This window comes from Notolepis coatsorum (assembly GCF_963971535.1).
Source record: "Notolepis coatsorum genome assembly, chromosome: 9".
Lineage (NCBI taxonomy): Eukaryota > Metazoa > Chordata > Actinopteri > Aulopiformes > Paralepididae > Notolepis > Notolepis coatsorum.
In genome coordinates, this window is record NC_140173.1 from 127,749,511 (window position 1) to 127,773,011 (window position 23,501).

At 42.4% G+C, this 23,501-nt stretch overlaps 1 protein-coding gene across 1 annotated transcript in view; it reads right to left on the bottom strand.

The window, feature by feature from the left end:
* Positions 1-23,501, bottom strand: part of LOC311234290 (heterogeneous nuclear ribonucleoprotein L-like) — a gene marked incomplete at its 5' end in the record, with an annotated part of 108,602 nt that overhangs the window by 59,180 nt on the left and 25,921 nt on the right. The window contains one exon of the mRNA XM_084321426.1: positions 6,472-6,590. Within this exon, the coding sequence (XP_084177552.1) occupies positions 6,472-6,590 (119 nt within the window). The remainder of the gene's footprint in view (positions 1-6,471; positions 6,591-23,501) is intronic.

Sequence of the window (23,501 nt, forward strand, 5' to 3'; positions counted from 1 at the left end):
CTGAACGAATGCTGTTAACATTAATAGCTCAACTGGTTACAATACAGACCTAACGTAACGTTACAATGTGGCGGCATATTGTGGGTGTGAACAGACCCGGTGAACCAAACCACCAACAAACAAAAAATTTAAAAGATAATGAGACCGAAAAAGAAAGCGGGTGCTCCAGACTAACAAAGCCCTGTTGCAAATATTCAGCACTATGGACAGCTGCTCTCAGTCTCTCTCTCTCTCTCTCTCTCTCTCTCTCTCTCTCTCTCTCTCTCTCTCTCTCTCTCTCTCTCTCTCTCTCTATCTCTCTCTCTCTCTCTCTCTCTCTCTCTCTCTATTGTTGGGTTATGATCGGCGTATAGTGTGCACTCAGTGTTAACGTTATATGAAAAATACATAGCTAAGTCATACTGTTTTTCTTCAGGGTACAGTAGATGAGCAGAAAGGCTTGCACGTTGGTAATACATACCGAAACATAAACATTGCCAACATTGTTCTACATTGCTGAGGCTGAAAGGAATAAACTTAAACAAACTATTGCCAGCACAAAGTTCCTCTCAGTCATGAGTGATGGCTCTACAGACAGTGCTGTGATGGAGGAGGAGCTGGTGTATGTGAGATGTGCAAGAGCAGGGAAGGTGGAAGTGTGCTTTGCTGGGATCCAGTCAGTTGACAAAGCAGATGCCACCCACATCGCCGAAGCCATATGTCTGCTGATGGAGACAGTGTCAGGGAGCAGTGAGGAGGATGCTACAGGACAGTGGAAGAAGAAATTACCTATATTTATAACTTTTTGGGTGGGGGCGCGAGTGCTGGGATTTTTGGCTAGTGAACATGCTGAGTGGCTAGTGACTTTGGAAAACCACTAGCCACAGTAGCTAGTGAGCCAAAAAGTTAACGTCAAGCCCTGGTTCCACCCCTAATCATCACACATGTCATTAGAGTTGTTCCGATACCGATACCAGTATCGGAAATGCCGCCGATACTGCCTAAAATGCTGGTATCGGTATCGGCGAGTACACGTAAATTCTAGCCTCCGATCCCATGATGTAATTTATCTCCTGCCGAGTCCTGCGGAGAGTGAGGATTATAAAATGAACATGTTTTAAAGTGTGATGCTGTGTCATTTTAACAGCAGATACACTTTCTTAAATTCCATTGTCCCCGACAGTGCGGTGTGACGGGGAGCTCGGACGGGAATCGGGATGTGTTTGGCTGGTGTTATGATAGCATTAGCTGGAAAGATAGCTAGTTGGAACAACATCCGCTTTAACGTTACATCAAATCAGATGATCGCCTGTCCTTTCTTCAGGACCTAACACTGTCCGTGACCGTCTATCAACAATAATGCACCCACGGTGAATTGTATTTAAGTTAAGTAGCTACGGACTAGCGTTAGCTGACTATTACTAACGTTATCAAATGTCAATGCGGGAAGACGAGCTAGGTCAGTTAGCTTAGCTTGATAACGTTACCGTGTCTAAAGTTGGTGCTATTTATAATCCAGCAATAATGGCTGCAGACCTGCAAGCAAAGTACAGCAAGTGCCAAAGGATAAGAGTCTGAGGCGGAGTTTCAAAAGAGAATGTTGAATATTTATTTTGCATCAAAAATCACAACATGAACGTTCTATCTGCCACTAGCTTACAGACTGAATAGGGTATATCTGCAGAGCCACTGAGTAGCGAGTGCAACACCGTTTAATGTCCGTGTGGATCATTGGAGTAGGGTATATCTGCAGTGCTGCAGCCCATACTCATTGATTAATGATACTAATACAAATCTATACAATCACCTGTTGTTGAATAAATACCATACGTTCTAGTTATTACTAAAAAACAGTATAACAGTATCTGTAAAAAAAAAAAAAAAAACGTATAATTTATATAATTTTTTTTTAATTTTTTTTTTATGCACTGGTATCGGATAAATATCGGTATCGGCCGATACCCAAAGCTTAGGTATCGGAATCGGATCGGAAAGGGAAAAATGGTATCGGAACATCTCTACATGTCATCAGTGATATTGTGACCCAAATATCTCACACTCTTCACCACATCTAGAGCGCAGTCAGACAGCAAGAAGGAGGGAAACTTTTGCTTCTGGTCCTCAGTTTTCACTATCATAACAACACTCTTTTTAGGGTTGAATTTGATATCATGTTGTATACCATACACAGAGCAGATTTTAAGCAGTTGCTGTAAACCAGCACTATAGGGGCACAGTATGACTAAATCATCAGCATAGATCAGATGGTTGATAAGGCTCTCCCCCACCATACATCCAGTCTTACATTACCTTAGTTTAGTGGAGAGGTCATCCATATATACATTGAACAGGAATGGAGACAAAAGTATTACTCTTATATTCAGCGGATAGTATTCCATTCAGCTAATCTTGGGGGTATTTGGGAAGGCTACGTCAACATACTGTTATACAGCCAGTAGCTTTACACAAAGTTAGGGAGGCCGTTTATGTAAGCTGCTCCCTCTGCTTGGAATCAGTTGCAAAATGATCTGAATCTTCGGGAGCTGGTCTCACTGGATGCATTTAATTTTTAAAGTAATTCTTAATGTTATAATAATTTTTTATTTTACTACCCCTAGTCACTGAACCCTGATGTTGATGACTTGTGATGATTATTGATGGGTATTTTTGATATTTTGTGATTCTGTAATTTATAATAATTTATGGTAAATTATTCTATGTTTTCATGTCTGCAATCCTGTTAATTGTGCTGCTGCCTGTCTTGACCAGGACGCTCTTGTAAGAGAGATTTCAAATCTAAATGTCCTGGTAAAATAAATAAATAAAATAGGGATGTCCAGTCAATATACCTTAGCTGGTGAAACCACCAAGCTCTCCACAGTAGTTTAGCTTAATTTTAAAGCTGCACTTACAAATGTGTGAGGCAAAACATATATATATATATGTTTTGTTATATATATATAATTTTTATAAACAAATTATCCTCAGGAAAATGCGGTCCCTGGAACACAGTTTGAAACCAGACGGTTGCTGTTTCACTGTGTTGCTTACATGTGCATGGCCTACAATTGAATTAATTATACATATTTACTACAACGACGTAGGGCTGTCCCCGACTAAGGATTTGGATGGTCGACTATGATTGGCCAAAATTTGCCGCTAGTCGACTATTGGTCGACTAAAAAAAATAAAAGTATAATATTTTTTAATTTCAATTTTTATTTATTTATTTTTTGTATCATTCCATTTGGGCTGTGGGGGTGCTTAATGTCTGAAGGAGTCGACTGAAGGCTTCTTGTCCTCTGCAAAAGCATGCAATTGGTTCACTGATGGATACATCTTGATATTTGTCTAGTCTAGTGTGTTCATTAGATGGGTGAAATCCTCTTTCAGTGCCTCTGACTGTGCCTGTTTTCGTAGGCAGTTAGCCTCTGGTATGCGTGCCATTAGCGTTAGCCACGCTTCTAGGCCTCTTTTCTTTTGGAAAGAATGATAAAAAAAAGGGAAAAAAAATTATATATATATATATATTTTTTTGTATTCGACTAAGAGGTTGGCCAGTCGACTACGGCTCCTTTCAACCGATTAATCGACAAATAGGGGTCAGCCCTACAACGACGTATCCTCTAGTCTTACATTGGACTTTTGCACAGGTTAAAAAAAAAGATGACCCATTGCAACGTTTAACATCCCCACCACCCAGCGGCGGGTCCAGGGCTTCAAGCAACGCTAAGCTAACAGTAATACAATGTGAAAAGTGGAACGCTTCCCTCCAAAACAACTCCCCCTCCGGCTGAAACAGGAGACACGGGGGGAACTCCTCATGGGGAACTCGGAAAACAAACCCCTCACAGCTAGATTTACATCCACTAACCTATACGACACCGTCCTGGCCGTGTCATATGGAAGCCTCTTATCTCCCATGTTGTCTCCTTGTCTGTAACTGATAGCTGGCATTGTCACCCGCGTGTAGCAAACATGTCGTGACCCTTGAGACCAAGCGAGTCCCTCGAGATGACACTGTAAACCATCATAAAGGCATGTGTGTGTCGCCCGGGGGAACCATCAACCTGGTGTTTCTCAAAACCTAACAAATTGACTACTTGGAGATATACGTTTGTTTTATATTACTGTCCCCGTCTGCCCCTGTATGCTTTCCATCTGCACATTAACATTACTATCTGGTGGTTTATATGTTAATACACTTGCCGGTTGACACGTGAATGGTCATTCTCATTCAGCGCATATAGTTCCAATTTCTCACAGTGCTACCTCCTTCTCTATAATCTCAGGCTTAATTTCTCCTCTATTCCATGTACTCTATTACATTGTACGCAATCGAACTCACGCATCAGCTATTTTCACATGTCAAACACACAGGCTCCTAGTTTACATGTCATTATTCCAGTAGTGCAAATAACACCTGCCGTCTACTCTACATTTAAATAGATACATATTTCATGTATAATTGCTAGTTTTATGCATCAATGCACATGCTAATTTGGCACACAATTCCCATTTCCGTCCTTGTTATACATTTTCTTTCCCTTTTTTATTTTACCTCGACTCCACATTTTACATAAGACATTAAAACGACATCTGCCGGTTTCCATGTCAATATGCACGCTAGTTTTACATGTCAGTGCAAAAGTGAATTCAGCATAAATCCGCATTTCTGCGGTGACAATCGTGCTCTTTCCCTCTCTTGTAATATGCACAGCATTCACATCATACACAGTACAGCGCTGTCAGCTTGTCAGTATGCTGTTCTGTATTTCTGTATGTGTCAGACTCAGAGCCACTATGTGCAGCATTACATTCACATGAACTGATCTGAGGATGAACGCTTTTGCTTTGGAAACTGAGATGAACATTGAATGAAAACTTTATTTAACAGATTGCAGAATGGGTACAATACAGTACGGCTCAATACACACAATTGTTAAGGGGATGCAGACCTGAGAAAGACGTTTGTCTTGTTTACATCAGGGTCCCCCATTTTCAATTCATATTGATTGACATTCACATGGATTTTGTATTTATTGGTTTAAAATACAGAGATAGTGCATATTAAGGAACATTGCTGTAAATATGCCAGTTTAGCCAGATTGGCTAATTTTCAACCGTAGTCTCTGGAGCAGGTGTCATGAGCACTACAATAATTAAAGCATGGGTTTGTAACATATACAGTATATCTACTGTATGCATCTTTGCATCTTTTACATTTTCCTTCAATCCCTCCTTCCCTCCTTCCTGCTATACCCTTCCTTCTCTCCCCTCTCAGTCTGTCCCAGTCTTGGTAACAGAAGGTCATTTGTCTATTTTCAGGCGAGACTGATGATGGAAAGCATGAGACTCTGAGTGACTGAGACCTTTGTTCAGATGATCGATGACATCACCTTGATGACAAACACACATGCAGACTGGTGGAACCGGATTCATCCATTATGCTTGTGGACAGAGCATTCATCCTTCCTTCCATCCCTCCTGCCACCCTTCCTTCTCTCCCTCCCTACTTCCTTGCCTCATTCCTTCTCTCCCTCCCTCCCTCGCTCCTTCCTCCCTCCTTCCCTCTGTCTTTCCTTCCCTCCCTCCTTCCTTACTTTCCTAGCCTCCTTCCTTCCTTCCTGCCACCCTTCCATCCTCCATCCCTCCCTCCCTCTTTCTTCCTTCCTTCCCTCCATACTTCCTTCCCTCCCTCCTTCCTTTCTTCTTTCCCTCCATCCTTCCTTCCTTCATCCTTCCTCCCTTCCTCCCAGTCTTGGTAACAGAGGGTAATTTGTCTATTTTCAGGCGAGACTGATTTTCTAGATGGAAAGCACAAGACCGTTGTTCAGATGATCGATGATATCACCTAGATGACAAACACACATGCAGACGCAGGCACACACATACTGTACACAGACTACACTTATACCCACAGTTGCATTTTCGATCACATTCTTACACAGGCAATCCACACTTTACCACTGCAAGGACAAGCCACAACTCAGAGGATATGGGTGTTCTTCACCAACACATACACTCAGACAGACAGACAGACAGACAGACAGACAGACAGACAGACAGACAGACAGACAGACAGACAGACAGACAGACAGACAGACAGACAGGCAGACAGGCAGGCAGAGACAGACAGACAGACAGACAGACAGACAGACAGACAGACAGACAGACAGACAGACAGACAGACAGACAGACAGACAGACAGACAGACAGACAGACAGACAGACACACAGACAGACAGACACACAGACAGACAGACAGACACACAGACAGACAGACAGACACACAGACAGACAGACACACAGACAGACAGACACACAGACAGACACACAGACAGACAGACAGACAGACAGACAGACAGACAGACAGACAGACACTCAGACAGACAGACAGACAGACAGACAGACAGACAGACAGACACACACACACACACACACACACACACACACACACACACACACACATTGAGTGGGAGCTAGATCTCACCATATGGATCCAAACTTCTCCAGGGCGTCCACCAGGTCGGCCTCCACCACGGCTTCACACAGACCCCTGACATGGACCACCGGGCTGGGGGAGATACGGTGGGCGTCGTCCCCATCATCCTACAACACACACACACACACACACACACACACACACACACACACACACACACACACACACACACACACACACACACACACACACACACACACACACACACACACACACACACACACACACACACACACACACACACACACACACACACACACACACACACACACACAGGTTAGAGGCTGGCATTGTGCACACATACATGGTCTACCAGATCGGGGCTTGATCATACATGGCGGCATGGTGATTAAGGATTTAAACTGACCAAAGGATACCAAAATATAGATTTTTTTTTAAGAATGATGTTCCACGTGTCAGGAGCACAGAAGCTAAAAGCAGATTTTTCCCAAGTTCAGCACAAAAACAAAAGTGTCAGCCAATCCAGGGCTTTCCCCAGGATGTTCAAACAAGATGGAGTCTCAACTGGAGGGTGGTCTGGAGGAAAAGAAATGTGCAATAAAGAAAGCCATTTGCTGTAATTTCCTGCAACTTAAAAAATAGCAAACACAAGGGTAAGTTCCAAAGAGGTTATTTATAAGTACAGCGTATAAGGTTGCACAATAGTTTAACGTTGAACATGAAAACACACGCACACACACACCCACACATAGTGGAATAGAAGACAGAGCAATCACATATTAGACAATGATGCGTCTGTTTCTAAGCTGGCCCCAATTGTTGAAATCTTTTTAAAATGTTTTATTAAACACATGGTGGCGCTGGAGTGCTGTCATAGTGGCGCTGCGCCCCTATACAATAATTTAGGGAAAGCCCTGCAATCATTGTATCATGTACCATAGGGTCCAATAGCGAAGCAAGATAATTTGGGCAACCTCCAATTATTGCTTTACACTACAGTATATAGAAACAGATGGCAATGCAGCTCTCGCCTCTCTGCCAGGGAGGACCATCCAACTCTACTATAAAGGTCACAATGGTGAGAAGAACCATAACCATCACCGGTCATAAATCTAATAGCTGAATGATATATGGAGGGCTTAAGAGTGGAAGCTGCCAGATGTCTATAAATTACATCTCCGTAATCCAACACAGACAGGAAAACCTCTTCAATGACACTCTTTCTGCTATTAGGGAAGCTGGCTCTATTCCTATATAAAAACCCAATCTTTTGTTGCAGTTTACTGGCATGAACACCCATATGATATTTAACTTTGACTCTCTCAATATCAGACCCCTTCATAGTAGATAGATAGATACTGTATGCAAGTCATTGTAAACAATATCTTTGGCTTCAGAAAACAACATGAATTAAGCACCAGTCTGAGACGAATAAGTGCATCTTGCAAAGCATTAAAAGAGAGAGTTGCAGATTCTCAATGGAGTCTGCGATACAATAGACAATAGTGTCATCCGCATAAAGATGAACTTGACAACCGCTCAAAGATGAGACAATATTACATACTGTAAATAATACAGAGCCCAGGATTGATCCCTGCAGGACAACTTCCGTAATAGGGCATAAAAGAAAATATTGTTTGGTTCCTGTTGGTTGTCAGTTAAGGCCATGGGTAAGTAGGGAATTTATTTGATTTTATTTTTTATTAAATTTTTTCCCACAGCGACTATGGATAGGGAATTTCTTTATTTAATTAAAATGTTCACAACAACATGGATGCATGTACTCTGCCAGCATGTTTAATATCCATAATACTAAAGGTTTGACTAAGATTTTTATGAAACTTTATTGAATTTTTTTTTATTTTTATTTATTTATTTTTTTACTCATAAAATAAATTGGGTCGCACCTAAATCAGCAGGGTCGGACGGCAACCGGAACCAAACCATTATTTTTGTTAGGCCCTATGACAAATAAGATGGTTCAATTACTTTATCTAAATCCAATCAATATTCCTAATGCCGTTTCAATGTAAGGTTATAAAAATAAACATATAAACATTCATATAATAATACAATAACCTAAATATACAGCTAAGCCCCATTGTATTCTGAAATGTAGACTTTAACAGTGTAGGCAACTAAGCCAATAGAAATAAGGTATAACTCATGAGTGCTTTGGCTCCTATAGGAGTCCTTGAGCTTTTAGTTTGTTTTAGAATTACGCTACATTTAATAATGTCATTTATCAGCTATCTGTGATAGGAGTGCAGATGTTTCACTCCCTGCAAGAAGAATCACATATTAGTTGTTTCTCATGAGTGGGATCCATCCAAAAACTGAGATAAGAGTGTTCTTCATTACTGGAAGAGATTCACTCAGAGGCGCTTTAACAATGGATCACTAGAAGGCTTGCCAGGGGCAAGGTCATCTCTTTAGACTGAGGAATTTAATACCAATACTTCAGTTGCTTGAAGGTATGTGAACCCCCCCCCCCCCCCCCCCCCCCCCCCGGAACAGTCAGTTTTCCAAACACCCCACCCCACACATCAATCTCCACCACGTCAATCCCCACCACATCCCCATCCAAGACACACACTCTAAGGTAGAAACTCTGACTGGGAAATTCGCCATTTCACACACTACAGTCTCTCAGATAAGTAGCTTTTGAACCACCTCCAACTCACACTCCAGCACACACACACGCACGCACGCATGCACACACACACACACACACACACACAAATAATTCATGAAAATAGCCAATCAATAAGGATAGCCTAGCGTTAGATATGCGTGCTTGGGTTCAGTTCGTAACCCTCATCAATGTGTCCTTGAGCAAAGCCCTTCAACCTCCAACGGCTCCAGTGGAACTGCTCGCCGGCCAACATCAGTAAGGCCTGGGAGGTTGTGGTCATACTGGGGAGCTCCAAGGTGTGTGTTTGCAACCTAAACCTACAGTGAGTTGGCAGTGAGTTGTAAAAGCATCTTTTTAGAAAGGACAGTCATTCAGTAGAGAGAGAGAAGGCTGTCAGGGAGAGAGTGGAGAAGTGTGAGTTTGAATAATTTAACTGGTTCTCCTTCCCCCCCCCCCACTCCTCCAGCACAAGAAGCAAACTAAACAGATAAGGAACAAGGGGGTTTGATTGATTGATTGATTGATTGATTGAAAACTTTATTAACAGATTGCAGAATACAGTACGGCTCAATACACACAATTGTTAAGGGGATGCAGACCAGAGAAAGACTTTCGTCTTGTTTACATCAAGGTCCCCCATTTTCAATTCATCATAACATGACATACATGACATACAGATAGACAGTACTGTTACATCCAGACATTTATGACATACGATATACAAATATACAGTAATGTTTAAGAGACAGATATTCTAAAAGAGAATATATACATTTGAGGGGGAAGAAACTGTACATTGGAGGGGGTTGGGTGGTGGGGGGGAGGGGGGGTTGGACATTTATCGGGGCCAGTTTCGAATGGCAGCCTCCCGTAGGTGCTCTTTGAGAGCGGTTTTGAAGGTGGGTAGGGATTCACATTCTTTTACGGCTGTGGGTAGAGCATTCCACATTGTTGTGGCATAATTTGCTAAACGTGTTTAGTCCCTTGTTTGAGCCGAATCTGGGTTGCACATGATTTGTGTAAATCCCTCTGGTGTTGTGGTCGTGGACTTCACTGACCTTTGGGAAGTATTTCGACATGTACATGGGTACCTTAGTGGTGTAGGGTATCTTGTAGACCAGGCCCATTGCAAGTTGCTGTACTCTGTCATCTACTCTAAGCCATTCTAGGTTGTCAAAGTGGGCAGGGGTGAGGTGGGTTCTAGGAGTAAGGTCAAGCAGTAGTCTGACCAGTTTGTTTTGTGATGTTTGTAGTCTTGTTTTTTGTGCCTTTGAGGTGCTTTGGTTGTTTGGTACCATGAGGTGCAAGCATAGTCGTAGTACCCTTGAATGAGTGCTCCTGTTAGAGTCTTCAGGGTATTCTTGTTTACCAGAGGAGATCCGGTACAAGAATCTTGTTTGTTGGCAGTGTACCGGGTGGGGGGGAGGGTGGATTAACTCTGTGCGATCCAGTTTGGACAGACATGTTTTCTATGTTTAGCCTGCAAAGGATAGATCAGATCTTACATTGGGTAAAAAAAAATGGGAGATGTGCCTGTCAGTTCCATTGTCACAGGGTGGCTGTGGAACTGTCAAGCCACCGTCGCTCAAAATAGGATACAGGCTGCTTCCCCCAAACCATCACTGTGGCAGCCAGCGCTGGGACAACACTGTCATTTTAGAAGCATTTTACAGTGGGATGGCCATTTGCTTTTGGCTGAACCTGCTTTGGAGCCGCAATTAGTAATTTATTTCAGTATATATCAATTATTATTTGTAATATGTACACATTGTACATTTATGATACAATATGTAAATATATCACTTACGCCTCTATCTTCCCCCAGCCCTTCCTTAATAAACACACCCACCATTGGGTCTTTCTGTCTGCCTGTCTGTGTGTTCTGAGCCTCTGGGTTATAATGTAGTAGCCGTGACACCCAGGTGTACATATATACAGTGATAAGAAAAGATGTACCTATATTGATCACCTGTAGGGGAAATCCATAAATACCTATACATCAAAAAAGTTAAAAATGAAGTAAGATAAAATAGGAATAATAGATACAATCAAATAGATCTGTGTGTATATACATGTGCAACATTTGTGTGTGTATATACTGTATATATAAGCTGTGGCTCGTGGTTGAACAGAAGAAATGTTATATCTTGGCTCGACGACACTGATGAGATTAACTACTTAGGTATCAAAGTTTGGCATAGAGTGTCATGGCAGGTCATAAATGTCTGGATGTAACAGTACTGTATATCTGTATGTCGTGTACTGTATGTCATAAATGTCCTGATGAATTGAAAATGGGGGACCCTGATGTATACAAGACGCAAGTCTTTCTCTGGTCTGCATCCCCTTAACAATTGCATGTATTGAGCCGTACTGTATTATTGTACCCATTCTGCAATCTGTTAATAAAGTTTTCAATCAATCAATCAATCAATCAATCAATTCCTACCACAGCGTCATTCGTACCACGGCATTCTTCGATACTAAATAGTATTGAATTTGATCGATACCATACAAGTAACGTATTTCAATACCCAGCCCTACTCGCCACTGCTGCTAATGTTTACTCTGGTCCCCCGTGGCTTAGGGGTGTACTGTGGACAGTGGACATCTCTCAATTCTAAGATGCATCGCGATGCGGACGTGGACGATTCAGCATCGATGCAGTGACAGAACATAATCAATTATTAAAATTATTTTTATTTTTTTAACTCTCTTGCTAGCTTTTATGTTCTTTTACAATGTAGTGCTTTGGGATTTGTTCCACAAATATAAAGCGCCCTACAAATCAAATATATTATTATTATTATTATTATTATTATTATTATTATTGTATTGTTAAAGCTTGTGCTCTGGTCATGCATCCACTCAACTCATAGAAAATACAGCATCAGGTTATTCTAAAAGTATTGATACCAATACTGATACTAATAAAAAGAGTATTGAACCATTTTTAACAGCTGGGTATCGAGATACCTTTCTAGTATCTGTATCATGCAACTAGGGCTGTACCGAATGTCATTTTTTAACATTCGAACTTCGATTGAAGTATTCGAACGAAGCTTCGAATGTCTATAAAAAAAAAATTACAAAAAGAAAAATGAATTACAATTATTTTTTTAAACTAAATCCTCAATTTGAATTAAGTGATTAATCTGATTAAATTAGTCTTTTTCTTTTATTAAATCAACTTTCTTTAATGAATATAACTCATCAGTTTCGTCAACATAAATAATCCAATAAGGGCACGTTTGGTATGAAAGTGATGGTGACGACTTATAGTATAATATTATAATATTAGTGTAGCCTAATCTTTAATTGCAACTGTGAAGAAAACCCCCATTGGTTTAAACTGATTGAATAGACAAAAAAAAAGAAAAAAATTTCAACATTATGATCGAAGCTTCGAAGCATTCGGTACAGCCCTACATGCAACACTAGTAAATACATTTATTTTATTTATTTTCTAAATAAAAGTGAATTTATCTGACTGCTTGTATTAATTGATGAAAAAGTAGCCATGTGCAGTAATATAGATTATAAAATTGAGGATGTAATATATTATTGAGCTGCATCGAGATGCATCGTAGAATCGAATCGAATCGCGGACAGCTGAATCGTAATCGAATCGAATCGTGAGGCCAGTGAAGATTCACAGCTCTAGGCTCCCTCCCTCCTGCAGCCTCAAGGACACACAGTGCCTGGTCAGACAGCAGGGAGGGACCCCTGCCAAACCTTCATTCAATACACATTCAATCATCCCTTTCAATCTGGTGTGCTGAGTCTCGTTGATTAAACTTTTATAGATACAAGGCTCTGGGGTGCTTGTAGAAATATGCTGTTGATATAGCGATCATTATCTCTCTCTCTCTCTCTCTCAATTCAAACAGGCTTTATTGACATTTGGAAACATACGTTTACATTGCCAAAGCCAAACACAACACTCAAACAGAGAAATCAGAAGAAATCAGTACAGTACAGAAGGAATCTCTTTTTGTGTGTGATTGTGTATTTATGGTGGTAGTATTCCGTTGGATGTCCTTTTCTTGTCACAGCAGCTCACAAAGAAGCTAGTAAAGGGCTACATCTGTTCCTCCGTCCCCATCAACCTGGACCCCCTGCAATTTGCATATCGCCCCAACAGGTCCACGGAGGACGCCATAGCCCATGTGCTGCACACAGCAGCATCACACCTGGACAAGAGGCAGGGGAACTATGTGAGAATGCTATTCATCGACTACAGCTCAGCATTCAATACCATAGTCCCCTCCAAACTCATAGCCAAGGTCAGGGACCTGGGCTTGAACTATGACCTCTGCCAGTGGGTCTTGGACTTCCTGACGGGCAGACCCCAGGTGGTGAGAGCAGGCAACTGCACCTCCTCATCCATCACCCTCAACATAGGGGACCCCCAGGGCTGTGTTCTGAGTCCCCTCCTCTACTTGCTGCACACACACGACTGTGTGGCAAAGCGGAACAACAACACAATCATCAAATTTGCTGACGACACAGTAGTGGTGGGCCTGATCTCTGCAAATGATGAGAGGTCCTACCTGGAAGAGGTAGAGGTTCTGGCGGGATGGTGTCAGGAGAACAGCCTCTCCCTGAACGTCAGCAAAACAAAAGAGATGATTGTGGACTTTAGGAGGTCGGGGGTCAGGGACTACAGCCCCCTCAGCATCGATGGGGCACCGGTCGAGAGAGTGAACAGTTTTAAGTACCTCGGAGTCCACATATCCGAGGACTTGACATGGACCACACACATTGACAGTGTAGTTAAGAAGGCAAGACAATGCCTCTACTTCCTTAGGCGCCCAAGGAAGTTCAAAGTAAGTCAGAAGATCCTCAAGAACTTCTACTCATGCACAATAGAGAGCATCCTGACTAGCAACATCACCTCCTGGTTTGGGAATAGCACCGCACAAGACCGAAGCAGACTACAGAGAGTGGCCCGTTCAGCCGAACACACAATTGGAGGGGGGCTTCCCACTCGCCAGGGCATTTACAACAAGCGGTGCATGGGTAAGGCTAAGAGAATAATTAAAGACTCCAGCCACCCAAACAACTGCCTCTTTGAACTGCTGCGGTCAGGCAAGCGATACCGGAGTCTCATGGCCAACACAGAGAGACTCAGAAGGAGCTTCTATCCCCAGGCCATCAGGATGCTCAACGACAATAACACTATGTAACAAACCATCAAATACACCCACAGCACACACATCCACATGTACACACTCACTTTAAATAAACAACTCACTGTAGCACCCACTTAACAAACTTTAGACACTTTAACACACTTTATATTTATTGGCAAAGAGATTGCACTAAAACTCATAATTGCACCTCATTGCACATTGCACCTTACCACCACAAGGTGGCACCACAAGCTAAGTTGTACCTCATCTGCATCCATTTCTGCATTGTACTACTGTATATTGTATTGTAATTGTACTCAGTTACCTTCTCTACTCTGCATTGTATATTGTATATATGTATATTGAAAATTTTTGTTTTGTTTACACTTGTTTACGTACTTGACTTTCTATTTTATACTTATTATACTTATTTCATACTTATACATATATTTTATCTAGCACACTCTCAGGAGCAAAACAGAAAGAAGCATTTCATACAAAAGTATTCTGTATTTCTGTATGACAACTAATAAAGAAACTTGAAACTTGAACTTGAAATCTTGCTGCTGTGTTTGCACATTGTTGTATTTCTCCCAGTAGGTATGGGAGTTTTGAGTTATTTTCCATGTTTTCAAAGTCGCTTTGTGGGTATATGTCTCTGATGTCTTGGTATAGTGGGCAGGTTGTTAAGAAGTGTAGCTTGGTTTCCACCTCTTCTTGTGTGCAGTGGGTGCACAGTCTGTCTTCTGTCTGCCTATGGCGGACTTTCTCGATGGCTAGGCTGTGCTCGCTGAGTCTGTACCTAGTCAAGGATCTTCTTAGTTTTGGGTCAGTCACATTGCTCAGGTATTCTGCCACTGTGTACTCTCTGTTTAGGGCCAAATAGCATTCCAATTTGCTCTTGTTTTGGGTTGATTATTTCCAATGTGTCAGATAGTTTTCTTTTTGTTTTCTTATAATTTGGTTTAGTCCAGTGTGGTTTCTGTCTGGTGGCTCTGCTTGTGTTTGTGAGCAGAGTCCCAGAACCATCTGGCTGAGTGGGCATTTCTCAAGGGTCTCTCTGTAGGTGAGGGCTTTGTTATGGAGTGTGTCTGGGTCACTTTCTTTTAGGTGATAGGGATAGAATTGAAATGCTCTTTTTTGGATTCTGATCATTAGTGGGTATCTTCCTAGTTCTGCTCTGCATGCATTATTTGGTGTTTTCCGTTGGGTGCAGAGAATGGATTTGCAAAATTCTGCATGTCTCAATTTGGTGTGTGTACTATTTTGTGAAATCTTGGTTTGCAAGTGGGCCCCAGACCTCGCAACCATACAGGGAAATGGGTTCTATGACGGAGTCTAATATTTTGAGCCAGATTTTTATTGGAATGTCTAGCTTGATGTTCCTTTTGATAGCATAAAAAAAGCCCTTCTTGCTTTGTCTCTCAGGTCGTTCACAGCTTGGTTGAAGTTCCCTGTAGCACTGATGTTTAGGCCGAGATAGGTGTAGTTTTTTCTGTGTTCTAGGGCAATTGTGTCTAGGAGGAATTTGTGTTTGGGTTGTTGTAGGCTGGGTCTCTCTCTGGCCATGGTTAGACTAGTGTATTCCTGGCGTTGAATTCCTATGTCCTGAGATGGAGCGCCTGAGTCCACATCTTGACGACAAACCTCTCTCTCTCTCTCTCTCTCTCTCTCTCTCTCTCTCTCTCTCTCTCTCTCTCTCTCTCTCTCTCTCTCTCTTTCTCTCTAATTCTAATTCCTCTCCTCCTTCTCACACCTCCCTGCAGAATCTATCAGCCATGTGAGAACAGTGTGTGTGTCTGTGTGTGTGTGTGTGTTTTGTGTCATAATGTCTCTGTGTTTGTGTTAGCCTGTGCTGTTTGTGCAATGTGCATACCTGCAGTTGTGGTGTGTGTGTGTGTGTGTGTGTGTGTGTGTGTGTGTGTGTGTGTGTGTGTGTGTGTGTGTGTGTGTGTGTGTGTGTGTGTGTGTTTGTGTGTGTGTGTTTGTGTGTGTGTGTGTGTGTGGAGCCAGATGGTATTACAACAAGGTTAAGAGGCAGTATGATCCATCAGCAGCAGCATTTCTCCTGAACACGCCAATTTTACCCTGCAGTGATGGTACAGGTCTCTGTGTGTGTGTGTGTGTGTGTGTGTGTGTGTGTGTGTGTGTGTGTGTGTGTGTGTGTGTGTGTGTGTGTGTGTGTGTGTGTGTGTGTGTGTGTGTGTGTGTGTGTGTGTCCGCTCACTAAGTCCCTGGCTCTGTGCCATGCGTCTTTATGTGAAACAGGTCATTTAAACTGGTATACATTACCTCTCACTGGGAGAGAGCATGGTGTGTGTGTGTACATGTATGTAAGTCTGTCTGAGTATGTACTGTATGTCTGCCATATGTGTGAGTGTGTGTGTGTGTGTGCGTGCGTGCGTGTGTGCGTGCGTGCGTGCGTGCGTGCGTGCGTGCGTGCGTGCGCGCGCGCGCGCGTGTGTGTGTGTGTGTGTGTGTGTGTGTGTGTGTGTGTGTGTGTGTGTGTGTGTGTGTGTGTGTGTGTGTGTGTGTGTGTGTGTGTGTGCGTGCGTGTGTGTGTGTGTTATTTTTAGTCTGGTGCTGTCAGTAAGGTGAGGCTGCAGTAAAATCATAGAATGGAGAATGTAGGCCAGAGCTTCTGCTGCAGTGGTTTCTGATAGCTAGCTAATTAGCTGAGCATACTGTCTGTCTGACTCTGTGTGTGATAGAGAGAGAGAGAGAGAGAGAGAGAGAGAGAGAGAGAGAGAGAGAGAGAGAGTTTGTTCTAGTATGACCAAGACAGAAGCAGAGAAGAGAAGAGAAGAGAAGAGAAGAGAAGAGAAGAGAAGAGAAGAGAAGAGAAGAGAAGAGAAGAGAAGAGAAGAGAAGAGAAGAGAAGAGAAGAGAAGAGAAGAGAAGAGAAGAGAAGAGAAGAGAAGAGAAGTAGTAGTAGTTTATTCAGTCATCATCTGACACAATACAATATCCACAACAGGGCTGTACAGTGCGACGAGGTTATCGCAAATTGCCCCTTAATTTGGCCCGTGCGAGTGGTAAATAATATTTTGCGAGTAGTGATTTCAACCCTTCATTCGCATTTCACTCCTAAATTAATCCATACAAATTGGATAAGTAAAACATTAGCTTACAACCAGGGCTGTACAGTGCGACATAATGTCGCGGTGCTATGAAAAAATCTGTCGGCGATGAATGAATTTACTGCGTAGCCCCCGTGCGATAGCCTGTGTGTGAAAAAAATATTTGCGTGTACTGTGAAGTGAATCTGGGCCACGCTATTCTACTTGGTAGTTGTAGTCTATCGTGTGATTAAATACCATGTCCCCGTCTGTGTAGAGTCCATACATCCAACACCAAATCCCATAATTCCTAGCGAACAATCGAATCGAAACTGAATGTGGGCTATTGCATCGCCAAAGAAGAACTTCCTTTCAATACGTTTAAGCCGCTAATTTTTCTCTGCAAGAAGAACAGAGCGGATATCAGTCCATCTTATGACAACCACGTCCGATGTGGAGAGATGATAAGAGACCATAGCTGGAGAATTATCCAGCGCCCTTCCTACAGAGTTATTATTATTATTATCATTATTATAGAGGCACTTATTATACAAGTGTTATTTATCATCTGGTGCCACCTAGTGGGCGTTTACTGCAACTGTGGGACGCCAGGAGACTGGGATGTGGACGCGTGATTACCAAAGGTAGCCGCATTTCTGGCAGATGTTTCTGGTCATGTGACATGTGCGCCCAATAGCGTGACGAGCTGTGTCTTTGCCCATTTCCACGTCAAACAGCCTGCAAACTACCTGCCGTTCTATCGCCATGCTCTAAGACAAACTCTAACCTTAACCAACTTCGAAAGAGTGCCTAAGCTTAACCGTCGAAAGAACTTGCCGTCACGCTCTAAGACAAACTCTAACCTTAACCAACTTCGAAGAGTGCCTAAGCTTAACCAGTGTAGAAACTGTCGTCTGCCAATCAGAGAGCGTCTGCCAGAAATGCGGCTACCTTTGGTAATCACGCGATGTGGACAGGTGAGGCTGATTCAGCGTCTCTGTGACGCACTATTTAAGAGACACACATAGTCATAGGCCTGTAATGAGAAAAGCCCCGTGGGCAATCTAACTGGCTAACGGTACGTTGCATTGTATTATCTCTTGTATGCACTGACTCTGTTCATAACTATCATTTATGTATGCATAGCACATGTGGCTAATGGATGTCGTTTTGTTTCCTGTTTTGTATAGGTAAATAATCTACTGACCGATGCTAAATGCTGACAGCTACTAACTGTTGCTACTGACAGCTGCTAAATGCTACTGACTGTATCGACTCTACTGGCTAAGCGCTACTACTGACTGGCTAAATGCCACTACTACTGACAGCTGCTAAATGCTACTGACTGTATGCTGCTAACTAAGGACTAATGCTACCAGCTACGAGCTGTCTAAATTGACCATCTGGTGGCTGTTTGTCAATGACAGTGGAGTATTGAGCGTTTGGATGGGATATCCTAAATAAATAATGTTCAAGCAAGAGTCTGAATTGTTTCCTTTGGTCCGGTATAAACAGTTGATCGCCTGCACTCTTCCAATGGGGAGATCTAGTTGATACATTGACGGTGACTGCAAGATAATTGGACAATAGCCGATTAAATGAAGTCGGATCTGGCAGTGATGATTGACGGGGACACACTTCTAACGTTCAGCCATGCATTAGGTGAGTAGCCAACTATTAGGAAGTTTTTCAATACTTAAATACTGTCTACTTAAATTTCCCTCCGGGAATCAATAAAGTATCAACCTATCTATCTATCTAATAATGAGACAATATAGCAAATAGGCAAATAAGATAATACTAATAATTGTCACGGTTCCCCGTATGAAAGTGGCTTGCAACTTACTGCTGGAAAAAATCACTGTTTATTTCTCGTTTTGCATAGTATTACATTCCTCTTCTATAAACAATCAAAGTCCTACCGTAAGAGCCTCATACTGGTCAATTAAACCTTTTTGATTAGAGTCTTTCCTTCGAGCTAAGTTGAACTGAACATTTCACTGTCAAAAGCGCAAACGTAAACAAGGTTGCGTCGCAACACGGTTTTCAAAATAAAGGTCACATATACAAATACAAATCATAACGACTACATGCCTAACCCTAATCTTGATCCTAACCTTAATTTAAACCTAACCCTAACCCCTAATCCTAAAATAGCTTTACCTCAACAACAACAAAAATCTTGTTTTCATCACTTGTAGGGACATTTGGTAAAAATGTGGAAAACAAGGGCACACACACACACACGTGTGCGCACACACGCACGCACGCACGCACGCACACACACACACACACACACACACACACACACACACATTTTTTTCTATATTAATTTGTATTCATTTTATAGGGTGTAAAAATGTGAAACATGACAAAGTGAACACATGAGATAGCGCATTCTCTTCCATTTAGAGCGGAGTATAAAAGACTTCCGTCTAGCTCTCAGGAAAACTCATATCTCAAGACCTTTACCTACACTGGGCATGCACGTGCCTCTGTTTAGTACTTCAGTTGAGTTCTAGTTGAGCGTAGTTGAGTTCGTGCCTGTGTATTAGACTGTCAATGGGGAAGATTTTTTTTATTTTATTTTTTTATTATCTTTTTACCCCTCCTTCTTTCTCCCATCCCACTGTTAGTCGTTATGCCAATTCCCAACCCCCTTCCTGGTTGTTGCGCACTTTCCCCTACTGTTGGTCCGAGAGGCCGGAGACTGTCACATGCTTTCCTCCGACGCATGTGCAGCCAGCCGGCAGCCAGCCTGGCCGCGCAGATTCTCACCGGGAGAGTGTAACGTGTGGGAGGCCGCACTACCTCTCACCAGATCCTACCTTTGCTGAGCAGGCGCCCCGACCGAACTGTAGGGGTCGCTGTCCACAACGCCCAGGACCCACCCACGGCTCCCCTCCCCCTAACTCAGCCAAACGAGTTAGTATAGCCATCAGCCCGAGCCAAGGCAATGCTGACTCTCCGGGAGTCGAGACCGCAGCCTCTTGCATTGGTGACGAGCACAATCTCCGCTACGCCACCTGACTGCTGTCAATGGGGAAGATTAACGTTAGCCCACTGAAAACTGAGTGAAGTAGGCAAAACTGGTGCAATTTAAAAAAGACAGTCAGATTTGTTGAGCCCGTCAAACGAGTCGCTGGCCTTTGCTCGTCAAAGTCAGAAGAATCAACTGGCTGGCGATCATCAAAGGACTGGCTGGTCATGGATTATCAAAGGACATACTGCCCAAGAAAGACCCTGGGAATAACGTTAAGCAGAAAGAGGCCGATAGCTCTATGTCTGTTTTGCGGGCTGTTTCAGATCAAATGGTATGCACGCTTTTTATTGCCATTCTCTGAGTAGTATTGATGATCAATAAGGATGATTGATTGACGATGAGCATATCACTGTAAACCCCACAGCTAGTGGGTGTTTGTGCTGTGTGGTGAAATGAGTTTGGTCAATTATAAGTCCCATCTTGTGGGCATATATATACTGTACTTGTCTCCATTGTCGTGTCAGAAGATGCAACAATATTGCGGTATCTCCGTCTCTGCCTGGAGTCTGTACTGTAATGTGGAGTTTCAGTTAAAGGGTTTCCACTGTGTGGAACTTCCCATGACTAATGAACTCATGACAACACCAGTATTAGCGCTGACACTGGACATTTGACTAAATGACGCTAAATATCTGTAGTGCGCTTACTTTGATCTTTAACGTTACACGGCTACATTGATCCGCTGTGTCTGTCCGTCTACATCTGTTTTTAATTCATTGTAAATTATTGGTATCCATTTGTTGGACATTTAAAAATAAACAAATGGACAGCAATACCTTCCGTCACTTTTCTATCTGTTCATTGACGGACACATTGATCACATACTGTGCAAACATACTTTTGCTGGTCTGGACTCTGAGCTCCAGTTAAGCTTTCGTTGCTGCTGGGTTTAATCTAATCTAATTCATGTGAAGTTAAAACTACTCTGTAAGTGAAAGTGAAACCTAAAACTAGCTGCTGTCTGCACAGATTATAATGTTGTCTGATTTACATTCTTGATATAACACGTTTAGTATTTTACAAATTAGCGTTTTCTTTTTAATGTGGGTACTAAATAGGTTTTATTTCTATTTGAAAAAAAGGTGGGCAAGTAATGTACCTGAACACTGAGTAACAACGGTATCACCGACTACCATGGCAAGCCTAGTTTCAGTTAGTTAACAAGTGTTGCTACTAATGATGAGTAAATTACAGTTATCATGCAGGCGCGCTGTATTTTTGTAGTTAGCTAACATTATGCATTAGCAAGCATTGTTGCTACAGTACATTGTACATTTACATCTACTTATGTAACGTTACATCTGGTAAAGTTAGATTATATGTGACCACTGACCAGGCACAGACTTGAGGTCTTATTGAGCAATCTACACATTTTCTTTTTTTACATGATATGAAAGTACAGGTTCATACCTTCAAAATAAGCCATCACTTAAAGGAAAACTCCAACATTTTGGGAAATTAGCTTATTTGGCATCTACCCTGGAGTTAGACAAGAAGATACATACCCTTTTTCTTCTCTGTGCATGCAGTAGGAGTAGGAAGACACGCACCGTTAGCCTAGCTTAGCGTCAGTCACTGGAAGTAGGTTCCTCCATTAGCCTAGTTCCAAACGTCTTCCTACTCCTACTGCATGCACAGAGAAGAAAAAGGTATGCATCTTCTTGTCTAACTCCAGGGTTCCCAAAATGTTGGAGTGTTAAAATGCATACCTTTTTCTTCTCTGTGCATGCAGTAGGAGTAGGAAGACGCGCACCGTTAGCCTAGCTTAGCGTCAGTCACTGGAAGTAGGTTCCTCCATTAGCCTAGTTCCCAACGTCTTCCTACTCCTACTGCATGCACAGAGAAGAAAAAGGTATGTATCTTCTTGTCTAACTCCAGGGTAGATGGCAAATAAGCTAATTTCCAAAAATTGGAGTTTTCCTTTACATCTTACAAATCGGGCGGATAGTATACTTTTCAATCTATGTCTTAACCAAGATGATACCACAATCGCTTGTTTAGAGCGGCAGAGCTTCAAAGGTTTGGAACTGTTTCTCTTACAGGTCCCCTATCTTATAAATGGCCTTTTCCAGTGGTTGATTGATTGATTGATTGATTGATTGATTGATTGATTGAAAAGTTTATTAACAGATTGCAGAATGGGTACAGTACAGTACAGCTCAATACATACAATTGTTAAGGGGATGCAGACCAGAGAAAGACTTTCGTCTTGTTTACATCAGGGTCCCCCATTTTCAATTCATCATAACATATATGACATACATGACATACAGATAGACAGTACTGCTACATCTATACATTTATGACATATCAGATTTGCAAATACAGTACTGTTTGTGATACAAAAGTGTCCAGAAAAGGAGTGTATATACATTTGGCGTAGAAACTGTACATTGGAGGAGGTTGGATGGGTGGGGTGGGGTTGGGTGGGTTGGGTGAGGGCTGTACATTGGAGGTGGGGGGGTTGGGTAGGGGACACACACACATTTTACACTGTACATTGGAATACTGACAAAGCCTTACTTGGTCATTTACTGTACAACTAGGTTAGGACATTTGTAGGGGCCAATTTCGAATTGCAGTCTCACGTAGGTGTTTTTTGAGAGTGTTTTTGAAAGTGGGTAGTGATTCACATTCCTTTACAGCTTTAGGTAGGGCGTTCCACATTGATGTGGCATAATTGCGAAACGTGTTTAGTCCCTTGTTTGAGCCGAATCTGGGTTTTACATGATTTGTGGAGCTCCCTCTGGTGTTGTGATCGTGGTATTCACTGACCTTTGGGAAGTATTTTGACATGTACATGGGTACCTTGGTCGCGTAGTGTATCTTGTAGACCAGGCCCATTGCAAGTTGCTGTACTCTGTCGTCTACTCTAAGCCATCCTAGGTTGTCAAAGTGGGCAGGGGTGAGGTGGGTTCTAGGAGTCAGGTCAAGTAGTAGTCTGACTAGCTTGTTTTGAGATGTTTGTAATTTGTTTTTTAGTGCCTTTGAGGTGCTTTGGTACCATGAGGTGCAAGCATAGTCGTAGTACCCTTGAATGAGTGCTCCTGCTAGAGTCTTCAGGGTATTCTTGTTTACCAGAGAGGAGATCCGGTACAAGAAACGCGTTCGTTGGTCTGTGACGTGTAAGAAATCTGATCTGCATACCTCAGCTCCTTCTGTGGTTGTAGCCACCGCCCACAACA